Source organism: Phocoena phocoena, chromosome 14 (assembly GCF_963924675.1).
Source record: "Phocoena phocoena chromosome 14, mPhoPho1.1, whole genome shotgun sequence".
Lineage (NCBI taxonomy): Eukaryota > Metazoa > Chordata > Mammalia > Artiodactyla > Phocoenidae > Phocoena > Phocoena phocoena.
The window spans coordinates 4,586,527-4,613,754 of NC_089232.1; the positions used below are offsets into that span (position 1 = coordinate 4,586,527).

The following is a 27,228-nucleotide window of genomic DNA, read 5'->3' on the forward strand; positions in this document are numbered from 1 at the left end:
CAGTGCTGTGGCCTCTCCCGCTGCAGAGCACAGGCTCCGGACCCGCAGGCTCAGCGGCCATGGCTCACGGACCCAGCCTCTCCGCGGCATGTGGGATCTTCCCGGACCGGGGCACGAACCCACGTCCCCTGCATCGGCAGGCAGACTCCCAACCACTGCGCCACCAGGGAAGCCCCAACGCCTCAGTTTTTATCTGATCATTTTGTCTCAGTATTTACATCTCACCATCCAAGCCAATTATACTACATTTGCCTTATCCAAATTGTTTATAGGAATTTAGGAAAAAACACAGTCTCTTCATAATTTATTACTTTACAAATAATTTAAATTTGTAATCATTGAAGTTTAACATGGCTCCTAAATTTTTTTTGCAAAATAAATTAAAATACTAAATTAATTCTGAAATAATTATGTACTCTCTACCAATAATTATACCTTTTTTTGAGAAAAAGAAAAATAAGAAAGGGGTGAAATATTCAAGTTCTATTGTCTTAGGTATATATCTAATTTCTTAAAATAATGAACAGAGGGGATGAAGATAGAGACAAAAATCTTCAGTCGGGTTAAAGCACTACTGATTATAAAATGCTCACTCCCTATCCCCATCTGTTGAATAGTTTCGAATGGCCTTGAAAATTTTTCATTTGCGTTTCCTGGAATTAAAATTACTTTATTTCCTTAGGTGACTTTGGCCATGAAATTCAGGTCTGATTTTGAAAGACTTCATCAGTTTCTCCAGCATTAAAGTTATGAACTTTCAGGCATGAAAGAAACCTCCAAATTATGTGGGTCAATCATCCCCTCCAAGCCTGAATCTCTTGTACAGCAACTATGCCAAGTGTTTCCGGTTGTTGCTTGCACACATCCACTTCACCTTTGGGTGAGCCATACAAGCAACTGTCCAAACACTCTTCATTAACAGAGCTGAAGTCTCTCACCCTATGTTTCCCATATATTAGTTCTCATTTCTATTTCCTGTAGCCACATGAAACGCCATCCCTTCAATACTGTGTCGGACTTAAAACTTAAAACAAACAGAGACCATGATCGACTTCATTTTCACTTTTATCAGAGTTTTCACCAAAACTGCCACTAGGCCATGTCTGCTGAACTGGAAGCTGTTACCCCTTCTTTATTATAAGTTCAGGAAGAGCAGAAAATCCCATGTTCCATTAGAATAATGATTTTTCTTTCTTTCTTTCTTTCTTTCTTTCTTTCTTTCTTTCTTTCTTTCTTTCTTTCTTTCTTCCTTCCTTCCTTCCTTTCTTTCTTTCTTTCTTTCTTTTTTAGAACAATAATTTTAGAAGCAAGTCAGGCAACCCTGAACATTATTCATCACGATAGTTTTCTGAGGTGTCAACTTGGCTAGGCTACTCCCCTGTTATTATTAATACCCATTGAGATGTTGCTGTGGAAGTATTTGGTAGATAGGATTAAAGGTCACTGATCAGTTGCCTTTAAGTAAGGGATATTATCCTAGCTAATCTGGGTGGGTCTGATGTGATCATTCGAAAGGCCTGAAGAATAAAGCAGAAGAAAATTCCACTTGCTTTTGCCCGAGAGTTCCAGTCCACCCTTCCTGATGGCCTGTCCTACAGATTTTGGATCTGTCTACCCAGCACCCGTAGTAGGTGAGCCAATTCCTTACAACAAAGCTCTTAATATATATCTCCTACTAGTTCTTCCCCCCTTGTTGAACCCTGACCGAAACAATGCTAGCTTGGACCCAAAAGGGAGAGAGAGAAGATGAAATGAAAGAAAGCTACTGGGCCCCACATTTTACAGGCAAGAAGCAGGCTGAACAAACTAATAAGCCACTAGAGTTACAGATGTAGAAAACATACTTATGGTTACCAGGGGGCAAGCGGGACAGGGATATATTGGGAGAATGAGACTGACATATACACACTACTATACATAAAAGAAATAGCTAGTAAGGACCTACTGTACAGCACAGGGTACTCTGTACTCTGTAATGGCCTATAATGGCCTATATGGGAAAAGAATCTAAAACAGAGTGGATATATGTATACATATATGTGTACACACATATATGTATATGTGTATACATATATATACACACACGTGTGTATATGTAGATGTGTATACATACACATATATGTATGTGTGTATACATATATGTATACATATAACTGATGTATATGTATACATATACATCATATATATATAACTGATGTACATATAACTGATGTATATGTATACATATAACTGATTCACCTTGCTGTACACCTGGACCTAACACAACATTGTAAATCAACTATACCCCAATAAAAATCACAAAACAAAACAAAACTAATAAGTCACAAACACCTGCTACTGTTCATGAAAAAAGAACTATGACTCAGTGGGTGGAGGGGAGAACACAGAAGGTGGAGCAAAGAATCATAGAAGATTGTTCCCAGGACTGGAAACCAGGACTGGAAACCCAGGCAGACTTGGAAATTTGCTTGGGGTAGATGACTCCTTTTTTCCTTCCATATTTCCCCCTTTTGGAAAGGGAATATCTATAGCCGTTATCTGATGACTGTCCTACCAGTGCGTTTTGGGAGAAGATGACTTGTTTCTTGAGTTTCACAGGTTCAGAGTGAAGAGGAACTGTGTCTCAGGACGGATTATACCCAGAGCCTCACCCATCCTTGATTTAGATGGTTGAGATGCTGAGAGTTGGGTCTTTTGAACTCACAAGATGTAGGTGAGATTTTTGGTCTCTGAGTTCATTCTATAGTGGATTGAGGCTTTTGAGACGTTGGGATTGGTTAATGTATTTTGCATGTGGAACAGACATGAGTCTTTGAAGGGCAAAGGACAGATGCGATAGGCAGAATGTATGGTCCCCAAAGACGTCCAGGGTCCTAATCCCCAGGGCCTGCAAGCATGTTAGTTTTTATTCAAAGAGGAATTAGGATAGCAGATGAATTTAGGCTTGCTATTCAGCTGACCTTATGATAGAGAGAATACCCTAATTTACCCACATAGGCCCAGTATAACCATAAAGATTTTTAATGTGGAACAGGAAGGCAGTATCAGAGTGATGCAGCATGAGAAAAGCCCTGGCTGGTCATTGTTGGCTCTGAAGACAGGACGGGTCCAAAAGCCGAGGAATGCCAAGAACCTCTAGAAGCTGGAAGAGGCAAGAAAACAGACCCTTTCCTAGAACACCCAGAAAGAAATGCAGCCCTGCTACATCTTGATTTTATCCCGGTGAAACCCATTGTGAAATTCTGACTTCCAGAACTGTAAGATAATAACTGTAAGATGTAAGCTACTAAGTCTACGATAATTTCCTACAGCAGCCCTAGGGAACTAGTACAGTCACTGTTGGTGGAGCTGGAGAGGAAAGAGGCCATGTCTAGTGACATATACACACCTCCTCAAAGTTCTAAATCACTCCCATAGGTGACAAAGAGGGAAAGTCTTATCAACTTATTAATTATGACCAAGAGATAACTTACACGGGTATGAAGCTCTTCGTTGATGGATTCTTTTTTATTGGTCTTTCTAACATCGAGGTACCTGACCAGAGGGCCAATTGTGATTCCCTAGATCATAAACCACAAAATAAAGCATTTTGTTGTAGTGAAGACTGTCAGGATAGAGAGCAAATCTATTGCAAATTTAGAACTTCCAATTTTAATGTCTTTGTTTTGTACTAGTTTCTCCTGGATAAATGCTCCAGTGTTTACTTTAGTTCTTACTTAATACCTTTACACTCTGCAATAAAAACAGGCCTGATGTCTATAATTTAAAGCAGGGATTTCGTTTCATTCCTTAAAACAACCTCCCATTAGTTTGCTGAGAGCTAATACCAGCTATAATAAAAACTATTTAGTACCAATTGTTATCTCATTTTCAGCAATAGACATCAGGCGAGCTATCATTCACCTGTACAAAGGGATATTTTGATTGATATGTTTTATCAATTAAAAGGTCACAAAATGTCGAGGTTACAGGATGACCAAAAACATGATCTAGAAATATTTGGGAATTTAGTTTGGACACTTGTCTGAAAATCAGATAAAGTGTCCCTTTCTTGGTATTTTACTAATTTAATACATAATCCTGAGAAGAATCGACTTATTTCAAATATGAAAGAAATCTACCAACCTGAATAAATACAGTAAAATATATAACTACTAGAGTAGCAGTGACAAACATTTTCTTCCTAGGAAAAAGAGATAGAGGAAGCAAAAATGCAAGTGAAAAACTTCCAGCTCCTCGGACACCACTGTAGAAAATTATGCACTGGTCCTTGATGGAGAAGGGGAAAGTCCGAAACTGGTTACTGATATAGAAGAGAGCAAACACGCCTAGAAGGGGGGAAATACGTATTAGAGCAGAGGGTCACGAATGAGCAGACACAGCAGCGTTAGTGAACCCAAGTCGTGTGCATGTGCCCACAAGACAAGGCAACCTAATTCCATCACACCCACGGCAGTCTGTCCCAAACAGAACAGCTTACAAAACTGTTTACTTCTTGGGTAGTTGTGAGACAGCAGTGCCTCAAGTCAGAAGTGTTCTCTGGTAGTTTCCCAGCATGACTGCCTCTGTGCGTGCACGTGTGCGTGCGTGCGTGTGTGTGTGTGTACTTAAAGTAATAAATCTTGATACTTTTGATATACGAAATGGTATATATTTTCTAATCTATTTTATAAATTTTGCTCAGCCTTTCAAAACTAAGAAAAGCAAGGGTATCACTTGGAGGGTAGAAGCATTTTTATCAGCTCATACTCTCACTGGGTCAGCAGAGGAGGTGTGTGATTTTGAAGGTGAGATTAGCCCTCACAGTGCCTGGGGTCTGTGCATGTGAGCAGATCTTTTGTGGTTGGTTTGGTTCTTGAGGCTCAATGCGAAAAAGAAAGGAGCTTGGCAAGGGGTCCAAGGGGGGCGCTTCTTACTGTCAGTAAGTGGAAGGTGGAGGGCAGGAGAGCTTGCTGAAAACACAGAGGTGTTTTCTACCACATCGGTTTTTCATCCCCATGTGGCTGAGCTGCCACCCATGCAGTGGTTCCTAGTGAGAAAGGTCCCTTCACTGATGTTCTGACTCATCAAAGCAGAGGTCTCCCTGGAGAACAGTAAACCTCTCTGTATCCTCATGTGGCTTCTAATCACACGGACATCACAGCCAGCATCACTGACAGTAACTCTACGCCCTGTAGACCCCCACTGTACTAGAACCAAAAGGGACCTAACAAATTTGTCCACACCCACTGTTTTGTGGCTGGGGAAGAAGCTTTTGAGTAGTTAACCCTCCGTCCAAGGTCAAATAGCTAGTTAGTAACAGGGATAGGACTTGATGTGACATTATAAATTTATACCAGAGCACCCTTAATTCTTTTCTCTCCTGAAGACCCAACAGGCACATATATTCAGAGTTACTTCTATGAATCTTTTTAATATTTCTACATTCTTGTTATTCTTTCCTAGCATCCTCTGATAGTAGAGACGCTGACAGTGCAGGAGACAGTAAAATTGAATTTTTCTCATTTTGTTTTGTTTGTCTCGGCTCCTCCACGGGCTAGTCCTATGACCTTGGGCAAAAGTCAATCTTTTCACGTACGCATTCTTCTCATCTGCTTTCTGGAGGTACTGAGTACTTACACCAGAAGGTGGACGTAAGGTTTAATAATTTAATATCTATGAATAACATAAAGCACGACCTTCTATGTTATAAGCCTTCATGAGTGTGAACGATTCTTAGCTACGATGAGTCAGGCAGAAGTGGGAGAGCTGGACTCCGACACCTGGCTCTGTCCCTCGCTGTGATGTGGCCAAGTCATTCTCCTGGGAACTGTTACATCATTTCCCTCAGATGGAAAATGAAGGAGCTGGGTGGCGGGTCACCAAGGGTGAAGCATCGTTAGGTGTCCCCAACATTAATCTCCCAGCTGGTTTCTGTGCTTGTTGGCTGGGCAGAAGCTCTGAGGTGGTACTCCTCTTGACATTACCCCTACTCTCCTGTAGATCCCTACAGTATTAGAACTGAAAGGGACCTACGAAATTTGTCCAGACCCACCATTTTGTGGTTGGGGAAGAAGCCTTTGAGTAGTTAACTATCTGTCCAAGGTCAAGTAGCTAGTTAGTAATACTGATAGGACTTGTGAGATTATAAATTTATATCACAGAATCCTTAATTCTTTTCTCCCCTGGAGACCCAATAGGCACATATATTCAGAGCTATTTTTATGAATATTTTTAATATTTCTACATTCTTGTTATTCTTGCCTAAATCCTAAAAACCATTCTAAATTTAGAATGGATATGTTCAAGATGAATTCTGAGCCATTTCTCCTAATTTCTCTTTGAGCAATTGGCTTGAAAATACTGGTCAAAGTCACATAAAAAAATGCTTCAAATATTGGTTGAAGTCATTTAAAAATATAATCTCTTCTAATCAAAAGGTAAAGCATATCTTGTAGTTCAGTACTGAGTGTTCTTTCTAGCTCCAGAAACATAAATATACAAGTTAAATTAAAAGCCGTTAGTCAAGACACCTCGTGTTTTTAAGTTAGGCATATTTTATAGGGGTGACACCAGTTACACTGTAGAGTTGCCTTTACTAAGCACTTTTCAAAAATAGAGATTCACTTCCTTTGTTTTCTATATATCACACTCAACCCTTCACTAAAACCACCTGTAATATTTAGGATTTAATGTTTAGGATTACTGTTACGGTTTTCTAACAGTACTTGCCTTACAGTTTGTGAGATCTCACTTTTCCTGTAACAAAAGTATAAAAGAAAGCCCGCAGTTTATAACCTATACCTGATTTAAGGTGCAAGAACTCATAAGCTGGCAAAGAAGTGAAGGGCAAGGGATGAATGTACTGAGTTATATTTAAATGTGTAGATGTGAGAGTTTTCTCTCAATTAAGAAAAAGTGCTCCTGCCTCAGCCTTGCTTCACTGCAGAACCTTATTGGCCAGTGATTATTCTGAACTGATTGAGGAAGCAAACGGAGAACATTCCTGGTCACCACAAGGTACCCAAACCCCCCTAACCAGTAAAACCAGTTGGCATCACCCCACTGCTTATGCTTTAACCTTGCTTGAAGGAATAAGAAAAATTAAAAATAAGCAGGTGGGACTCTTCGGGCCCTGCTGTGTCTTACTGATGGCTCTCCAGATCTGGCAGAAGGCCAGGGTGAAGCAGATGAAGGCCCAGTTCCACTCGTGGTTCTTCCCCACGGTGGACACGCCCATGAACATGAAGATCAGGGTCTCGCTGACGCTGCTCAGCATCTTCATGAAATACTTGATGGTCGTGTAGGATGTCTGGGACACGTTTTCTTCGACGTACTTTTTCATGGTCACTGCACAGGCTGTGATTCTGCAAAAGGAAAAGAGTCTCAGGGAGAAGCCACAAGACCTTGCCCCTCATTGGAAAGTCCTCCCTATTGGTGAGGGCACAGAGACACAAATCCAGTTTTTATCCAGAGAGAACATCTTCTCCAGTCCTCTTTCTGGCTGCAGGTTTTTCCTGAGATTTTCTTTCGTCCTCTTCTTCCTCCCTAAGGGGTCTTGCACAAGTTGAGTGTGGTAGAGAAGGTGGGCATGACATGGTTTTCCCGCAACAAAATGGCACACAATTCATGCACGAGCCAGAAGCAGGACTGTTTTTATTTTGCTCCCTCCACCCCCATCATGAGCTCTGTCAGCCCCACCTCGTACTCTCTACTTCACCTGCCTTAAACCAAAATAACCCAGTGCAGTTACCTAGAAAGGATACTTCAGCGAGACCCCCTCACGTTGTAATGTTTCCTACAAAATTTTAATGAGAAATTTTTCCTTTAAAATGTTTTGTTCTAGAGCCACTTAGCAAGTCTGGATGGGAAAGAAAGGACTTTGCCTTGTCTTAGTAGTTTGCTCACTTCTAAGGTGGGAAAATGATGAGTGCCTAGACTTTACACTACTGTATTTAATTAAGATAAATATATGTGTACAATAACATTGTGCCCAAGTGGCTGGGTATGAGGATGATGTCATAAAGAAGGCAACATGATCAGATACAATAAGCCAAGTTGAGAAGCCTCATTCCAAGATCTACACAAGGATAAACATTTCAAAGATATTTTCATTAGGAAAAAGAATCTGAATTTCTAGTCTTATCCCATCTACCCAGTTTCACTCCACACTGACCAGTCCTGGAGCTGTGATGTGATTTGAGGGAAATAGCAGAAGGCAGAGCCCAGGAATGATAGTAGCTCACGGCATGCTTCCCTTTAACTTTAAAATAATGCATTTTTCAAGGAAAAAAAATAACGACTGAAGTGAGACTTTAACCTTGAACCTCCCCCAGCTCCTCTCTGCACCAGCTTTTCTGAGAGTTATAAATTGACCTTATAATTGCTATGCAGGAAAATCACCAGAACAGAGCAAAAGCAAATGCTGGAGAGAACATTTGTTTGGCAAAGGACCTGAATTGGATTTTACAAAAGTTCAAAAAACCTGGATCCTGAAATGCTTTTGAAGATTGGCATTAGAAGTCAGGCCTTTCTCAAAGGCTGGTCCACCAGATGTGGTCCTAAACTCTCTTATGAGAATTGGTCCTTGGTTTGTACTCACGCCAGGATGCCAGAGAGATAGAGCGTCTCAGCCACTAAGTAGGACAAGTAGCTGAACATGAAGACGATGAGGGGTTCAATCGCTGAGATGTTCTGAGTGAAACGTGTGATAAACGCAGAAATGAATCCAAAAATGACGCCGAAAAATACTCCCCCGCACCCCACGATAATGAATCGGGCACATCCGGCCAAAATGTCCACAGGTTCTATGTCTTCAAATTTATGCATCTTTGTGAAGGCGATTAAGATGTTATATAAGACCTAGACAAAAAGAAAATGAAAAAAAAAGTAAACATGAATTAGAAATGAGAAACAGCTTACACACAGATTCTTAACTTTGTTAAAGTTAAATAATACACCACAAAAATTACAGAACAAGAAATATTAACACGGCTGCCTAACATTTAAATGCCTTCCAGATAATTTAAGTTTATTCAGTTTCTCCAAGTAAGAAGTATAACACTCACAGCTTTCAATCACTGAGCACCTACTACGTGCCAGTCTCTTCACTAAGCTCTGTGTCATTATCAATTGATTTCCTCTGGCTCCAGATGCACCCTCCAACATAGGCTTGGTAATATACAATGACATTCCTTTATTTCTCCTTTAAAAAGAGCACCATGTTAAGCTTGCTCAACTGACGGGCATTGCAGGAGGTAGGGGCTTCCTGCAACTTCCGTGGGAGGGATGAGAGTCAGCCATGTGTGCGTGAGAACTTCCGGGGGGTCCTGTCAGGGCCACAGGTCCTGTAAGTGGTCCCTCTGCCACCCTGCATCCTCCAGCTGACTGATGAACTCTCCACACACCTCCTGACACAGGACAAAAAAGCCCCAGCATGGCACTGGTGCAGCATGCCTGTGGCCAGGGGTCCACCTCCGCAGGCTTCCCTCTGTGAACCCAGCCATGCAGTCTGCTCCTCTGAAGGCCCCCTGGCCCCTCTTGAGCCCAGGCTCCCACTGCCCAGCGCCACTGACTGCAGAAGACTGCTACCTGTCTGCCCTCCTTGCTCGCCCATCAAGTCCAGACCAGCTCTAGCTTGGCTAAATCAGCCAGCTTCTCTGCTGTCCAGTGGCCCATCCACACCTTCTCCAGGGAGCTCAGAACCCCTTCCAAGTTTGTCCTCCTTTGGGGGCCATCCCTCAGCCCTAGGGTACCCTAAAAAGTTCTCTTATGTCTTGTAGCTATTCCTTTATTATAGTTAATAACTTTTTTGTGTGTGTGTGTGGTACGCAGGCCTCTCACTGTTGTGGCCTCTCCCGTTGCGGAGCACAGGCTCCAGACGCGCAGGCTCAGCGGCCATGGCTCACGGGCCCAGCCCCTCCGCGGCATGTGGGATCCTCCCAGACCGGGGCACGAACCCGCGTCCCCTGCATCGGCAGGCGGACTCCCAACCACTGCGCCACCAGGGAAGCCCATATAGTTAATAATTTCGATGTTAAAATTTCTCTGTTTAACCTACGGTGTGCTTTCTCTTTCTTGGTTGGACCCCACCTGCTTTCCATATACTGTATCTCATTAGAGTCCCCCAGACAGCTCCAGTCGGCGTGATACACACTCCCCATTTCCCTACTATCTCTCTGCTTGTTTCCACATTCATACGAAGATGCAGGATCGATTTATTGCTATTTCATGCCACTTGGTAACCCACAACTTGGACTGAACTTCTGAGAAGTGGCCGCCTGCCACACAGTGAGACACATAAACAGGTAAAGTAAGGTCAGTGCAGGACATGAAGACCTTTGAGACCCCCAGACCCTGAAGGGTCCTGCTAAACCACAGCACACACCTATCAACTTTGCTTATACCGAGACAAAATCAGAGCAGGGGGAGAAGTTCAACTCCAGGAAACCATGTCCGTGATGGTATTCTGTGCACTGAAGAACTGCAGCAGTGCTGCGGGCCCTCCAGCACGGGCAGGTCTATGTCCCATTCATTCCCTCTCCTCCCTCACACTCTGCTCTCCCCTCACCTCTGGGCGTCATCCCACACTCTGCCTCCTGCTAACTCCCTCTCCATCCCCAATTCATCTTTCCTGACAAAGACACTAGCGGCCTCTCTGTTCTTCAGGGTGCCCTCACAGCATCTGGATTCTGCTTTGGCTTCACCCCCAGGGCTTACCAAACTGCTAGCTGCCCTGTGTTCATGCTGACCCCTCAGCCACGGTCTGCTACCTGCACACAGCTGCAGCCATTTCTTCCCAGGTCCCCTTCCCAGTCCTGGCCCCTCCAGGTCCCCTTGGTGCATGGCCTCTGCTGACTTCCCATGACATCACCTTTGTGATTGAAGATCGATGTTTTCCCACGGAGAGGCTGGCAATGAACCATCACTTGCAAATGGTCCCTAGGCTGCTACCTCGTTCATGGTCATGATCATAAACTGTCAGGGTGCATTTAAAACAAAGCCCCCCCTTCATCTCATTTGCACTCTCTAGTCAACAGAGAGAAGCAGAAGAACCAGCTAGTCTGTGGGGATGAGCATCTCTGCTCTTGGGTGACCCGGAGCCATGAAGGAAACTCTTTACACACTTTTTGCTATCTGTTTGTACATGAAGATGAAGAATCGTATCCAGCCCAGCATTTGGCTTTGGAATGTGAGTAGGCGGAGAGGACCAGTCCTCAGCATAGCTCAGGTATTACCAATCCCCATCCAGGATGCTTCATCTAGTGAACTTTGTTGATGGAGGGGAGGGAACGTGAGGAAGGCATGCAATGACCCCTCTGCTCACGAGTTCTTGGTCCTCGTGCCCCTCTCCAGAGCAGCTTTGTCACATTGCCTTCTACGTTAGTTCCCTAGGGCTGCTGTGACAAAGTACCACAAACTGGGTGGCTTAATTCAGCAAACATTTATTTTCTCACTGCTCTGGGGGATAGAAGTCTAGAATCAAGGGGTGGACGGGATCATGCCTCCTCTGAAGGTGCTGGGGGGGACGCAATCTGGAAAGCATGCCTTGGCTTGTGGACACATCAATCCCGTCTCTGCTCCTGTCTTCCTATAGTCTTCCTTGGATATGTCACCCCTGCGTCTTCACATTGCCTTCTTATAAGGACAACAGTCATTGGATTTAGAGCCCACCTTAATCCAAAATGAGCTCATCTTAACTAGTTATATCTGCAAAGAACTGTTTCCAAATAAGATCATATCCTGAGGTTCTGGGTGGACATGAATTTTGGAAGGGACTCTATTGAACCCAATGCGGCTTTTGTAGCCAAAATGACCTTACAATGCAGTTAACTTGGAAAATAGGCTAGAAGATCTTAGTTATATATCCTTTCAGGGCACAACTTCATTTTGAATTTCATAAGACCCTAATCTGGGGCTTGTCCTCCAAATGGATTCATTATGCTTCTTTGGAGAGCCCAGGACACATGTTTTTCTGTGTCTGGATTAGTTCCCAATTTTTAGTGTACAATAATTATCAGCCAGTAACCTACAAACTCACTTAGGTAAGGGAAAGTGGACAGAAGGTTATAAACAGGTTTGTTTCTTATGCCAAAGAGATGTTTCCAGTGAATTTTCTGGAAGAAGGAGAATCTGGGGAAGGTGAAAAAGAAGAATCAGGAAGCTTGGTGCAAATTGGCGCAAGCAAGGACACACACACACGCACTCGCGCCATGAGCATTGCCAATTTCTGAAATTAGGAAAGGGATTACTTTAAAAGAGAGAGAGAGAGACTTGTCGAAATCTCAAACCAGATTTAAGAATACACATACTGAAGTGCAGAAATTTTGGAAGATATAAAAGTACAAAGGAACCTCCCACCATACAAAAATGTTACTATTTCCCGAGAAAACCACTATAAACTTTGTGTGTGCGTGTATATACACACGCACACACACACACATATATGTATATATACATATATATACAATATTATATATAATAAAATATCTCAGCCAAAGACCTAGTGTGGCAGGGTTACTAACGCAGGTCCATTTCTGGAAGGTGCGGGACTCCTCTGATGGGTATTCTTGGCCTGAAGACTCCGGATGGGCTTGACAAACTCTTGTAGAAATGCATCCAGTTTCCCTCCATCCCTCTCTTTCCCCTGGGGTCACTCTGCTCTCCCTTCTCCCTGAACTCTATCCCCATTTTCTCTGGCAAGAGTGTCCCCTATAAATCTCTCGCACATCTAACACCCTCTGTGTGTCTGACGCATGGACGGCCTGAACAATATCTAACTGTCTCATTGTGTATCAACCATATTTTACAAAACTGCTGTAATATGGGTCTAGTTTATTTAAGCAAAGTGAAGCCATGTTCTAAGAAAAATCTTGGCTGAGTGTTTGCAAGAAAATTGTGATTTATGGTTTCAAAACAAATCCCAAAGAAGTCTAGTGGTTGTATCCCAACTCAGTGAGTTTGTTTATTTCAATTTCACCTTCTGCCTGACCTCGGAGCAACCCACATATGGGACTTAGAAGCCCTAGGTGTTGCCCCTTTGGAGCTGTGCTCATGTTCCAAGGAGCCAGATGCTTGCACAAGACTCAAAAAAGACGAGTTTGAATGAGTTAAATTGGGACCTGGGAGTTTATTTGACTCTCAGACCCAGAGGAAACTCAGGGAATATGATTGAGACTCAAAGATTTGCATGTTGAGGCCACAAACGAAAACTCTTTTGCATAGCTCTCCAGATTATAAGTAGCTACCCCGTCTGTTCCTAGGGCCTGGGAAAGTCAATGGGGTCAGCCCTGTCCCCGGACACCAGTGCACCCTGCCAGGAAGAGGCCATGGCAGTTTCAGAAGCTAAAGTAGTACATATAATTAAGAAGACTACATTTACAGACACAATCTATATGACTGCATGAAAAACAATTCTTATCTTTCAAATTATACAGCTCTGGATGTCATTACGGTTGTGAAAGATTTTCTTTGGACTTCTTTCAAATCACAATCATGTGTGTGTATTTTTTACATATTGAAAGGAAAAACTCAGCCGATGCTAAAGCTCAAACACGTCCTTGGCACTAAGGGAAAACAAGATTAGATTTACCCTCTTCGCTCAGTGGGGAGGAGCAATATTGGGACATAGTAAGAAATATATATTTTGTCTTTGTCCCCAGTAGCCGGCACAGAGGTCCTAAAAATCTTGTAATTCCCTAAGTGGTACGGATGAGAGGAGCATCTTTGTTATTTGTAATGAGCCCCTTCCAACCACTCCTGAGTTTATGCTAATGAGGTGACTCTTGCCTGGGTTTCACCCCACCCACACCCCGCCCCAAGGAGGGGGACTTGTTGCCATAGGAACCAGCCAAGTGAGTAAAGGGTTGTAACTTTCATCCCCATCCCCTAACCTCCAGGAAGGGGAGAAGGGCTGGAGCTTGATTTCAATAAACAGTGGCCATGGGGGACAATGGATACATGCATAGGTACGGCTGAGTCCCTTTGCCGTGCACCTGAAACTACCACAACATTGTTAATCGGCTGTATTCTAATATAAAATAAAAAGTTAAAAAAATAATCAGTGGCTAATAAATTAGTCATGTCTACGTAATAGAACCTCCATGAAAACCTAAGCAACGGGGTTCAGAACGCTTCCAGGTTGGCGCTAGGAGGGTGGTGCCCCTGGCAAGGACACGGAAGCTCTGCACCCCTTCCCACCTGCCTCACCCTATGCATCCCTTTCATTCGGCTCTTCCTGAGTTGCATCTTTCCCAAGAAACGGGCCATAGAAAGTAAACGGGTTTTCTGAGTTCTGTGAGCTGCTCTAGCAAACTGTCAAACCTGAGGAGGGGTTGTGAGAACCCCCAATTTTACAACCAGTCAGTCAGACATATGAGAGGTCCAGTCTCGGAACTGGTGTCTGAAGCTGGGGAGACTCATGGGACTGAGTCCTTAAGCCTGTGGGGTTTTGGGGTTTGTGCTAATTCTGCGTGGTTAGTGTCAGAACTGAATTAAATTGTAAGACACCAAGCTGGTAACTGGAGAGTTGGAGAACTAGTTGGTATGGGAAAAAACACACACACATTTGGTGTCAGACGTGATGCTGTAAAAAAAAAAAAACAAACAGTTCAGAGAAGTCTCAGAAAATGGCCCTTTCCTGTTACTTTTAACAAGCTCACCAACCTCCCAAGATCATAGTACTGGTAACCCTTTATGGATACCACTGTAAAAGTTTGCAAAGACCTTTCAACACACAGAATGATGACCAACGACAGCAGCCCACCACCCAAGCGTTAGCAGAGGTGGAGAGTCGATTTCAAACGTGCTGATATATTTTTCTTGATCAATTTTATTGAGGAATGATTTACATATGGTAAGCTGCATCTAAAACAAATGAACTCTGGCCACTGTATACACCCGTAAGATAACCACAGTCAAGATCTAGAACAATTCCACAAACCCCGAAAGGTTCTTCATTCCTTTTTAAAAGTCCATCCCTCCCTCCAACCCTGACACCAGGAAACCACCGTTCTCCTGTTGTCACCATAGATTAATTTTTATTTATATAAATTGAATAATAAAGTACAGACCCTTCTGTGTTTGGCTTCTTCAACTCAGCAGTTGTTACAGGGATCAGTGGTTCATTCCTTTTTATTACTGAGTAGTATTCCACTATATGGCTAAAGCACAATTTGTCCATCCATTCAGTTGTTGAAGGACATTGGTTTCCTGCTTCTGCCCACCACCCAGCTTTTGCTCTTGGGATATTGCTTATGTTTTCATTTCCCTTGGATATACAGGAGTAGAATGGGTAGGTAGCGCTGTAGATACAAGTTAAAAATGTAAGAAACTGCTCTCTACATCTATACAAGCGGCTAGAATACCATAGACTGGGTGGCTTATAAACAACAGAAATTTATTTCTCACAATTCTGGTGGCTGCCAAGTCCAAGATAAAAGCACCAGCAGATTCAGTGGTGAAAGCGATTCAGTGGTGAAAGCCTGGTTCTTAGATAGCTGTCTTCTCACTGTGTTCTCACATGGCAGAAGGGGCAAGGGAGCTCTCTGGTGTCTCTTTTATGAAGACACTAATCCCATTCATGAGGGCTCCACTCTCATGACCTAACTGCCTCCCACAGGCCCCACCTCCAAATACCATCACTTTGGGGATTAGATTTCAACATATGAATTTCCCCGGGACACAGACGTTCAGTCTGTAGCAACTACCAAATTGTTTTCCAAAGACATTGGATCGTTTTCCATTCCTGCCAGGAATGTATGAGATTTCCAGTAGTTCCATATCCCATCAACTCTAGCCACTCTGATAGGCGGACTCTCAACCACTGCGCCACCAGGGAAGCCCCGATCACTCCTATTTTTGAAAGCGTTTATGAAGAATAAGTTTTTTCTTAAGATACAGGCAAGATGTCTTATAGCTTTTAATTTATTATTTATTCTATTATTGTCATTTATTATTATTTTTACTATTGCCTTTATTTTACTTACTTCAGATTTACCTTGCTCTCCTTTCTTTAGTTTGAAGAAATTACCTGAAGAAGTAGAACATATGTCATTAATTTTAGAACTTTAAAATCTTTACTCTAAGCATTTAAAGCCATACATTTTCCATTTGTTAAATGTATTTTTTAATTTCCCTTGTAATTTCTTGCTTGAATCATGGATTATTTAGAAGTGTATTGTTTAATTTCCAAATATTGGGATATTCCTTAATGTAATTTATTTTTAATTTACTTCTGCTGGGGACAGAGTGCACACTCTGATTGCATGGCTTCTAAATCTATTGAGGCTTTTTTTTACAGTCAAATATGTGGTCTTTTTTGATGAGCATGGTATTTGAACTTGAAAAAAATGTATGGGGCTTCCCTAGTGGCGCAGTGGTTGGGAGTCCGCCTGCCGATGCAGGGGACACGGGTTCGTGCCCCGGTCTGGGAGGATCCCACATGCTGCGGAGTGGCTGGGCCCGTGAGCCATGGCCACTGAGCCTGCGCATCCGGAGCCTGTTCTCCGCAGCGGGAGAGGCCACAGCAGTGAGAAGTCCGCGTACCGCAAAGAAAAAAAAAAAAAAAAAAGTATGTGTTGTAGTTGCTGGGCACAGCGCTCTACGAATATCCGTTAGAAGAAGGTGGTTGATGGCGCTCAGCTTCTCAGTGTGTTGCTGCCATTTTGCCCATCTGTTCTATCATTTTCTAAATGAAAAGTAGTAAAACTCTTGCTGTGATTGTGGAATTGTCATTTCCTTCCTTTAAATTTGTCCATTTTTACTTCATGCCCTAGTACTGGGTGCGTACACGTGCATCACTGTTAGGTGTTCTTGATGAATGGACATTTTTTTGTCATTATGAAACGTCCCTCTTTATCTTTGTAAAATTTTCTACCTTTGCGTCTATTTTAATTGACATTAATATAACCACACCAGCATTCTAATGCCTGGTCTACCATACGTCTGGTGTAGCTTTGCATCCATTTATTTTCAGCTTGTCTGCATCTTTATAGTTGTGTTTCCTGCAAATAGGATGTACTTGGGTCTTGCTTTATAATCAATTCTGATCATCTCTGACCTTTAATTGGAGTGTTTAGCCTACTAAGATTTAGTATAATTATTGTCATGCTTGGATTTAGATCTACCATTTTATTACCTGTTTTCTCTCCTCCTCCTCTGGTTTTGTTCTTTTCCTGCATTCATTTTGATTATTTGAATACTTTTTAGAATTCTTCTATAATTTTATTATTGGCCATACCTCTTTGCATTATGTTCACTGGCACTCTACAATATAACTTTCTTAACTTTTTACAGGACACTCCGGGTTAACACTATACCACTTCACATAAATAAAGAAAACTTATAACCATGTAGGTTCATTAAACGTACTGACGTTTAACTATCCTTAAGAACTGGAGTGGAAAAGCTCTTCACAATATTAAATCTCCTGGATTTCTTTGACACTGAGAGCTGATAGCTTAATGATAACTGACTGCATACTTTTGACTACCAATCCCCCTAGACTTGATCACCACAGTCACCACCATGCTCATGGCTCCTTGTAAGGGTAACATCTATGACAAAGCATCTGAGGGGGAGGGGACTTGTGTGGCTACAGTACTTTCAACCAGAGACCTCTCATTCAAGAACAGGAGTTGACAGACCCTTGAGAAATGTGTTCATAGACTAGGGACCGTGAAGTAGCTTGAGGTGAACCCTCTGTTCAGTTATGAGCTGTAGCAACCATGTCTTCTGAGAAGTCTGGAGATAATGGACCAGGTGTGGATGAACAGAGAAGTCTAATGAGGCAGATAAAGAGATTATGAGAGGCCATAAGGAGGGATGCGTTATGAGCACACAAAACTGAATAATAACAGCTAAGGAGTAGAGGACAGATGATGGAGGAGATTATGTGGAAGCTACTTGGAGAGGGAAGAGAAATGCAAAGATCTACAAAAATGCAGCAGTCTGAACAAGTGGCCAAGTTGCATCTATGGAGGGGCCCTGGGGTGAGAATACGATCGTTATTCGCACTGTTCACCCAGTGTTGCTTTTCCTTCAAGACATCTGATAGGACTGCATGTCCAGCCTCTACCATGTGACTCTGCCTGGCCAAATTTTGTGTTTAAATGAGTTTTGAGCAGAAGCGATATGTCCTTTACGGGATTGGGCATTTGTTTGCAGAGGTGAGGCTTTCCATGAATCTCCTCTCCTTCCCTCTGGCACAGAGACCGGCAGGGCTCAGCACAATGGCTGCTCTATAAGCCCAGATCCTGAAGAATAGAATGGAATGGAATGGAATGGAATAGAATAGAATAGAATAGAATAGAATAGAATAGAATAGAATAGAATAGAATAGATAGAGGGTTCTGTTGGCCAATAGAAGACAAGAAGTGTAGGTAAGAACTATACCTTTGTTACTGTAGATCACTGAGGTTTGGAGGGAGGTTTATTACCAGAACATAACCTGGTCCATGCTGACTGTAAGATAAGATCTGAAATCACTAAAACCAGCTAGGTTCTAGTGACAGCCTCTGTGAGACCCCTCATAAAGAACTTCCTATTCCTGGGTTACTGTGGGGTCTTCTATGGGATGAATTATGTCCCTCAAAATTCATATGTTGAAGTCTTGGGCTTCCCTGATGGCTCAGTGGTTAAGAATCCGCCTGCCAATGCAGGGGACACGGGTTCGAGCCCTGGTCATGCAGTGGAGCAACTGAGCCCATGCGCCACAACTACTGAGCCCACGCGCCACAACTACGGAAGCCCGCGCCCCTAGAGACCGTGCTTCACAAGAGAAGCCACTGCAGTGAGAAGCCAGCACACCACAACGAAGAGTAGCCCCTGATCGTCGCAACTAGGGAAAGCCCGCGCGCAGCAACGAAGACCCAACACAGTCAAAAATAAATAAATAAAAAACTTTTTAAAATTCATAAAGTCTTAATTGCAGAATGTTACTGGATTTGGAAATAGGGTCTGTAAAGAGGTGATTAAGTTAAAATGAGGTCTTAAGGGTGGGGCCATTAATCCAATAGGACTGGTGTCTTTACAAGGAAAAGGAAGAGACACCAGGAGTGCACACAGAGCAAAGGCCACTGTGAGGACAAAGCAAGTGATTGGCCACAAGCCAGGAAGAAAGGCTCCAGCCTCCAGAACTGTGAGAAAACACATTTCTGTTGTTGAAGACACCCAGCTTGTGGTATTTTGTTATGGCAGCCTTAGTGGACTAATAGAAGATCTATGTCTTCCTGATTGTCTTGCGTATTTTTTAAGTTAATCATTATTGCTTGAGCTTGCCATAAACCCAGTTCCTTAAAAAAACAGCCTAACTAAGTACTGACTCTACACCTGTAAAAAAGCATTGGTGTCTGCATGTGGCTGATTCGCTTTGTTCTGCCACAGAAACTAACACAGTATTGTGAAGCAATTAGACTCCAATAACGATCTATTAAAAAAAAAAAATTGTAAGTTCAGAGTCACAGCACCGCACAGCAGAAATGATCTTCACTGTACATCAGATGCTGGAAAGGTACAGAGAATAACACACACACACACACAAATTGTATTCATCAGCCTGACACAGGAAATTAAATAATGAATCCCGTTAAGTTTCCATTTTGTATGAAAGGGCACTGGCACGATAAGTTGTCATAGAGCAGTTCCTTGGCAACCACTTTCTTTGACTATTAAAGGAAATTAACTAAGAAATAAGAAACCCAGCAGTTACGTAGCAGTCTCCAGAATGATAGAGCCAGAAAAAGACAAATAGCATATGATACCACTTATATTTGGAATCTGAAAAAAAAAATGATACAAATGAACTTATTTGCCAAACAGAAACAGACCCACAGACATAGAAAACAAAGTTATGGTTACCGAAGGGGAAGGGGGGTGGAGAGAAAAATTAGAAGTTTGGGATTAACATATACATACTACTGTGTATAAAATAGACAACCGACAGGGACTTACTTCATAGCAGGAAACTATACTCAACATTTTGTATATGGGAAAAGAATCTGGAAAAGTATATATATAACTGAATCACTGCTGTACACCCGAAACTAACACAACATTGTTAATCAACTATGCTTCAATTTTTTAAAAAAAGCTAAAAAAAAGGGACAGAAAGCTTTTATACTTCACTCCTTAAAGGAAGGGAAAAAAGATCTGAAACTCAGGACAGGAGATTAAACATGGGATCTCCCGACTCTCTTAGGACTGACATCCTTGATCATTAGCTGCTTATAATCTCAGAAAGGCCAGGAAGATGACCTAAGCGGAGGTCAGAAAATTTACCAAAGAGAAGTAAGCAGTTGGATTTTATTGATTTAGGGCACAGCAAAGATGTTTCTTTATGGAAATTCTTTTCAATTTAAAAAGTCTGAACATTCTCCTCAGCCTGAAGAACAGCAGGGGAGAGGACGGGCTGTATTTCATAGCTGCTATTCCCACCTACCTGCCAAGGGCTCCTACATACGTATCTCCCTCCAATCTTTCCCCCAGGCTCCAGACTTCTATCTCTAAAACTATGTCAAATTTCTTTTCAGTGGCCTGTAGGTAAATGCAACTTAGCAGTTCAGAGCTAATAGCAATCATACACCCACACCCACCCCTGTTCCTCAGCCATGACCTCTTCAAGGAACCGCCCAGCCTGGCCCCTCTGAGTCTGAGCGATCTTCCCCTCCCATCACCTCCATGCAAACGCCCAGAGGACTGACTTTCACCATCTGGTGCTAGTACACCTGCAGGACAGGAAAAGACATTTTAAGGCTGTTTAACCTCCAAACTTTTTAAACTATAAAAGCGAACATCAGTTGTGACCAGTAGATGTCAATTCACTGAAGACTAGCTCAGTGATTTGCTTCTTCTGAGAGGGTCAGTCTGACACAGTGGAAATGTTACCGAGTCCAAGTTTGCTCTGCTGGGTGCACGACAGGGCTAATAAACTGGAGATGAGGTGCTGGGCAGACTGAGAAGATGGCAGACTAGTGTCTCAAAATATCCATCTTTTCACGGTTTGGATGCCAGTTTCTTTTATAGCACAGAGAGAGGGAGGAGATGAGGAAGTAGAGTAAAAAGGCCATAAGATTTGCAAATACCCCCTGGAATGGCCAGCCTCGGGGAGGGGATGTGTTCATTTCTTGTTCCTTGCCGCCATCCGCAGGTGGACAGGGTCCGGATGCTTCCCTGAACAAAGGCACTTTGGTTTAACCTTCAGGCAGAGGGGCGGGGTTCCCCGAGGCAGGCCATTGTGTATAGACAGTGTCCTTTTAGTGAACAAAAGCGGCAGAAAGCAAAGATTAAAGTTAAAAAATCAGAGCCAACATGGAGTCAGATTTGGCCCTTCTCTGTTACAGAAGGAGCAGTTTCTGAGAAAACGTACTGCTCAGTCATTTTTTTTCATGAATGAATGAATGACGAATGAATAAATGAAAGATTCAGACTCAAGGGAACTCTGTCTCCATCAAACAGGGCTAAACTTTGACATAAAGTAGTTGGATTTCGTGAGCTCTCCGTTTTCTCCCGTGCTGCTAGTGTAATGCTCGCTTACGTGATCCCAGGTGAGTAGGAGGAAACTGGGGCAAACCACAGCCTGGGGACAGAACCAACGGCTCCGTCTCTGACCCATCACCTGGATGTGATGTGACAGAGCCCGCCGCAGGACAGGTTCTGCCAGAGACTGTTCGTTTTACGTAATCATCGAGGAAGCCACGGGGGAACAGACTAGCTGCTCACCACCTCTTCCAAACGGCCAGCTCGTGGCACTGCTCACATGACCCTGAGCAGATTTTTTTCCACACCAAAGCCTGACACACCTGACACACCCTTGAGGACGCCTGCAGGCGTGCTCTTTGGGGCGGGAGAGTCTCTTGAAAACCACTGAACTCGGAAACTCTCTTGGCTGTCTGGAGTCCCCGGTTTAGAGTTTGCTTTTCTACCGAGAAGTGTTTCTTTTCCAAATCCATTTCCATAGCTGCTCAACCCTACCTCCTGACAAAGGAAGGACACCTTGGTAACCAGCGAGGATCAGTTCTTCTTGTTGCCCTTGCAAACTGGAGTTAGTTCTAACCACCCACCAGGGGCTCACAGCTCAGGCTGCTGGAAAACCCACTTGTACCCCTCAGACTTCAATTCATCTGTTTCTTCAACCAGAAGACAACAAACCAAACCAGTGTTTCTGAAACAGATTTGAGGAATTCCAGTGACCTATGGTTGAAGTGTCCCTCTGCGACCCTGCACGGCCTGAGCGCATCTCTGAATTATTTATACGGGCCCAAGGAGCAGATCTTTCAGGCTTCTGGTTAACAAGAGCCTACAGCTGAAACCCCAGGCATGGGAATGTAAAGGTGTCTCCCAGCTGGGAAAGCTTAGGAGTCAAATTTGGCTTCTCTGTTGGTGAACATCTGACCCCCCCGAACATCCTTGTTTGCTGGGGCCAACCCTGGGCTGCCCTCTGCCCTTCATTTCTCCCAGCCCCTCCCACTGCCCAACCTGGTCCAAGTATGTGTTGCATCACACACACCCCCGCGGGCTCCACGGCCAGTACCGTAACTGATGACCAATGGCAGCTGTGATCTGAGGGGAAGCTCACCAGGCAGACCTCCAGCGGCTCTGATGAGAGTCAGGCCAGAAGGAAGATGCCTGGGCCCTGGGCCGGGTGGGCGCTTCCCTGTTGGTGCTAGGAGGGTGGTGCGCCTAGTGTCCATCTGGGGTTGAGGCCTGATCCCCATTTCCAGGCCGACAGACACCAACCAGATGGTCCATCTTGCGTGGAACCTCCCCTCGAACCCGGGAAGGGCAACGGGACTCTGATTCTTCACCTACCAGGTGCCGGCGTCTGTGTGTCTGATTTCACAGCCTCCACAGAAACACCCTCTGGGGTCAGACTAAACATTCCCATTTTACACATGAGGAAGCGGAGGCACAAAAGGATGGAGTCATTTGCTCAAGACCACACTTGTTGGGTTCACGCCTCCCTTGTATATACCCACATTCTTGGCCAGAGGAAACTGTCTACTTGTAAAGGTATCTGCAGCCTCTCTCCTCCTTTCCTAGGAACATGCAAAAATTGAAGGTAAATAAGGAGATAAAAAGAGGCCAAGAAAAACATCGCCCGACACTCCCCCAGAGAGAGTCTGTTCAGGTCTGTGTCAGCGCTTCTCGCGGAAAAGCTGAGACTGCCAAGTCCAGACAGATGGGGCATCGCTTAGGCTGTAAGGAAGGCTCTGTGGCTCTCAGGCACTCATGGAGGTAGACTTCTATAAATAACACACCGACCCTGACACAGGTTCCAACGTGTGTGCTTCTTTCTCACACCATCAAACAATTAACTCAATTTGACACCATCTACTTGGAGACAGGGTCGGATTCCACAGGTTGAGGGCTCAGCCCCACAGGACAACCTCTCCCCCGGCTTCAGATGCCCATCGCAGGTCCAGGTTGTCACCTGGGCTTCTAACCCACCTGCCATAGTTGAGAGGTTCCAACAACCCCACCTTGGGTTCGATTAATTTGCTAGAATGGCTCACAGAACTCAGAGAAACATTTTACTCACTAGATGACCGGTTTACTACAAAGGGATCAAATGATATCGCTTATATGTGGAATCTAGAAAAAAGGGTACCAATGAACTTATCTACAAAACAGAAGTAGAGTTACAGAGATGTAGAAAACAAATTTATGGTTACCAGGAGTTAAGGGGCGGAAGGATAAATTGGGAGACTGGGATGCACACTCCTGTATGTAAAATAGACAACTAATAAGGACCTCCTGTAGAGCACAGGGAACTCTACTCAATACTCTGTAATGACCTATCTGTACACGTATAACTGATTCACTTTGCTGTACACCTGAAACTAACACAACATTGTAAATCAACTATACTCCAATAAAACATTTTTTTTTTTTAATTAAGAAAAGAAAAAGGAACTGCCAGGTGGGAGAGATGCTTAGGACAAGTTCTGGGCCAAAGGCAAGTTCTGGGGCAGGGGTGAGGCGCTTCCATGCCCTCTCCAGGAGCTCCACCCTCCCCGAATCTCCACCAACCTGGAAATTCTCCAAACCCAATCCCCTAGAGTTTTTATGGAGGCCTCATTACTTGCGGTTGGTTGATTAAATCACTGGCCATGGGTCACTGAATTCAATCTCCAGCTCCTTTCCTGGAGGCGGGGATTGTGGGTGGTTTAGGGAGGGAGACTGAAAGCTCCAACCCCCTACTCACAAAGTCCATTCCACTGGCAAACAGCCCCCTTCCTTAGGTTACTTAGGGGCTTTCCAAAATTCGCCTCATTAGCATAACAAAAGGCGGCTCTCTTCACTTAGGAAATTTCAAGGGTTTTAATGAGCTCTGTGCCCTGGATGGGGACAAAGCCCAAATATATATTTCTTCTTATAAATCATAATATTAGAAACACTTTGTACTGAACCCTGTGCCAGGCACTGTTTTAAATGCTTACCTGTATCAACTTACTTTAACCCTCAAATAACCTGATCTCCAGTTTACAGAACTGGAGAAAGGAAAGGAAAGGAAAGGAAAGGAAACTGAGGCCCAGAGAGGTTAAGTCACTCATCTGAAGTCACACAGCTTACTAGTACAGGAGCCAGGACTAGAACCAAGGCATTTGGCCTCACTGTCCATGTTCTTGGGCACAATTTACTGCCTCTTGAATGGGATGTTCCTGGAGCTAGGACTTCTTTGAGGTAGGAAAATATAAACCAGGGAGAATCCTGGAGGAAAATTCACCCTCAAATGAACGTTTTAAAAAGTCTTTTCCGGATTAGACGCAGCTTCCTCTGGCAAGCTGCTCCCTGCCATCTAGCTTGGTTTGAACTCGCCATGGCATCCTCACACCGGCAGGGTCCATGACCATCCCCCATCACTGAGTGATGGGCAGAGGCGCTCAGCTCATCTCCGTGTGCACAGTGCCCAGGACAGCGTCCACAGACTCCATGAAGGTGCGGCAAGGAAGGACACTGAGACTCTTCTCTCCCTGCGTGCCTACCCGTGGTTGCATCCCACCTCTACCCTTTAGTCTCAGGGAGCAATTCCAAAGTTCCGTGATGGGAGCTGGTCAGAGGGGGAGCCCCCTGGTTTGCTGGCAGCTTCCCTGACAAATCCCAATTCAAGCGGAGTGTCACTCTTGGGAATCAGAGGAGGAGGGCTGCGGTCACAGCACAGCTAGGGCACAGCCTTTCCTAGGCAGCCTCAGCATCTGTGATGCTCAGAGCTCCCTGCTGGGTCCTACGATGATGGCGGGAGGCCTTAGGAGAAAAATCATGAGGGTCGACAAGGAACTAGTCAGCAAAGCTGGGCTGATAAAGGGATGCAAAGAGGAGATGAGAAGAGGTCAAAGGAATTCTAGAATAAGGGATCAGGAAATTCAGGCTCTAATGCCAGCAATAAGAACGCATAATAAATAGAGGGGCAAATTGAATGAAAGGTATAAGGTCAATGCTAAGAAACTGTTGTTACTGATTGTGGGCTGGGAAAAGCAGTGGGACTATATCTTTTGGATACTGAGCCGCATAGAATAAATTATATTCAATAAATGACTTCCTTGACAGTCTGTGTGTTTATAATAAAAGTAACAATGAAGAAACGTAAGCACCTGGAGATCTGGTAATTCACCTGAGAGGCTCAAAGGACCAAGAAGGGCCAGTACAGACATGCGGGCACAGACGTGCCAACTGAAAATTGTTGCTCGCCGGCGGGTTCTACAAGGATGAAACCAACGGCCTCTGCAGTCGCTGACCTCAAACACCCCCTGAAAGGAGTTCAGGGCAGAGATCAGGAATGAGGCTCTCTGTGCCCCAGGTAGATAGTTTCAGGAGAAGCTTTCATGAGCCCAATTTCTTGCATCTTCTCATATCTAGAAAAACACTAAAATCATTAACGGTGACACCTGCTCTTCGTGACTAGCGGCAACCTTCTGCCAAAGTGTGCGCTTTGACTCCACGAACCCCCTTCACCAATATCACATATATGTGATCCCCCCTCTGACCTCTTTGGAGAAGGGCATCCAAGCTCTCTGAGAGGCTATCTCCCAGGCTATGGTCCACATTTTGCCCCAGACAACTTAACTCATGACTTTCACGTTGTGCCAGTTTTTTCAGTGGATAGACATCTGGGGACAGGGCGGGTCCTCTGCTCTTAAGTACCACTGCTCCTTCACAAAACGGGGACAGCAATCCTGCCACAGTAGGTTGTTACAAAGCTCTAAGAAGAAAAAGCAGATAAAATGCCTGCCAGTGTGACGAGCCCAAGGGTCCTGCTCAGAAACTTTTGCACTGCAGCTCCCTCTACCACTCTCTCGTCCACCTTATGCCTAGAGAGTGGACTACAGTGGCAGCAAGATGTGAAATGAAGACATCACCAGAGGAAGGAGGGAAAGAAAGTGGTGGGGAGAGAGGGAGGGGCGAAGAACCAGCATGAAGTAGGAGTTAGGAGCAGAGATGCTCTGGAGCCAGGCTGCCTGGGTTCCAACCTCAGTGGGGGATGCCGGCACCTCCCAGGTGAAGTGGAGGAGGGGACATGGGGCAAAAAGATGATACAAACCGTGGTGGCATCACCTTGCTGCTTACTCAGCAAATTGATGCAGGAAAACCCGGGAGGAACACAAATATAAGAACGATCTGCCTACAATACATGAAGCAGTGCCGTGTTTAAAACCAAATGCTCGGGCTTCCCTGGTGGCGCAGGGGTGGAGAGTCCGCCTGCCGATGCAGGGGACGCGGGTTCGTGCCCTGGTCCGGGAAGATCCCACATGCCGCGGAGCGGCTGGGCCCGTGAGCCATGGCCGCTGAGCCTGCGCATCCGGAGCCTGTGCTCCTCTCCACAACAGTGAGAGGCCCGCGTACTGCAAAAAAAAAAAAACCCAAAAACCAAAAACCAAATGCTTGTTAAGAGGGAGCCAACCACCAGGCATGTCCCTGAGTTGGTGTGATGAAAAGTAATAGCTAACATGCCTGGGGTTCTCACTGCAAGCTGAACACTCAGTACACTAACAGCTTAATGGGAATTCTGCAGTGACCCTACGAGCTAAGTAATACCACCACCCCAATTTTACAGGAGTTAGGCACAGAGATGACCAGAATCTCGCCCGGAGCCACATACTGGATTTGGCCAAACAAGCCAGTCCTGTTTTGGAGAAAGCACTGGATTCCCTACCAACTGGACATGAGCCCAGTCTCCTCAGAGGTAACAGATTGGTTCTCTCCTGTTCCTCTCAGCTCCATGAGTTGAAAATTCAAAAGGTGAGAGTAAAAGAA

The 27,228-nt window shown here is 44.3% G+C and overlaps 1 protein-coding gene across 1 annotated transcript in view; it reads right to left on the minus strand.

The window, feature by feature from the left end:
* The window catches only part of SLC9A4 (solute carrier family 9 member A4), a 57,518-nt gene that overhangs the window by 19,239 nt on the left and 11,051 nt on the right, over positions 1-27,228 (minus strand). Inside the window, exons 3-6 of the mRNA XM_065891588.1 lie at positions 8,582-8,841; positions 7,129-7,346; positions 4,126-4,328; positions 3,474-3,560 (exon numbers count right to left, since the gene is read on the minus strand). Coding sequence (XP_065747660.1) covers positions 3,474-3,560; positions 4,126-4,328; positions 7,129-7,346; positions 8,582-8,841 — 768 coding nt within the window. The remainder of the gene's footprint in view (positions 1-3,473; positions 3,561-4,125; positions 4,329-7,128; positions 7,347-8,581; positions 8,842-27,228) is intronic.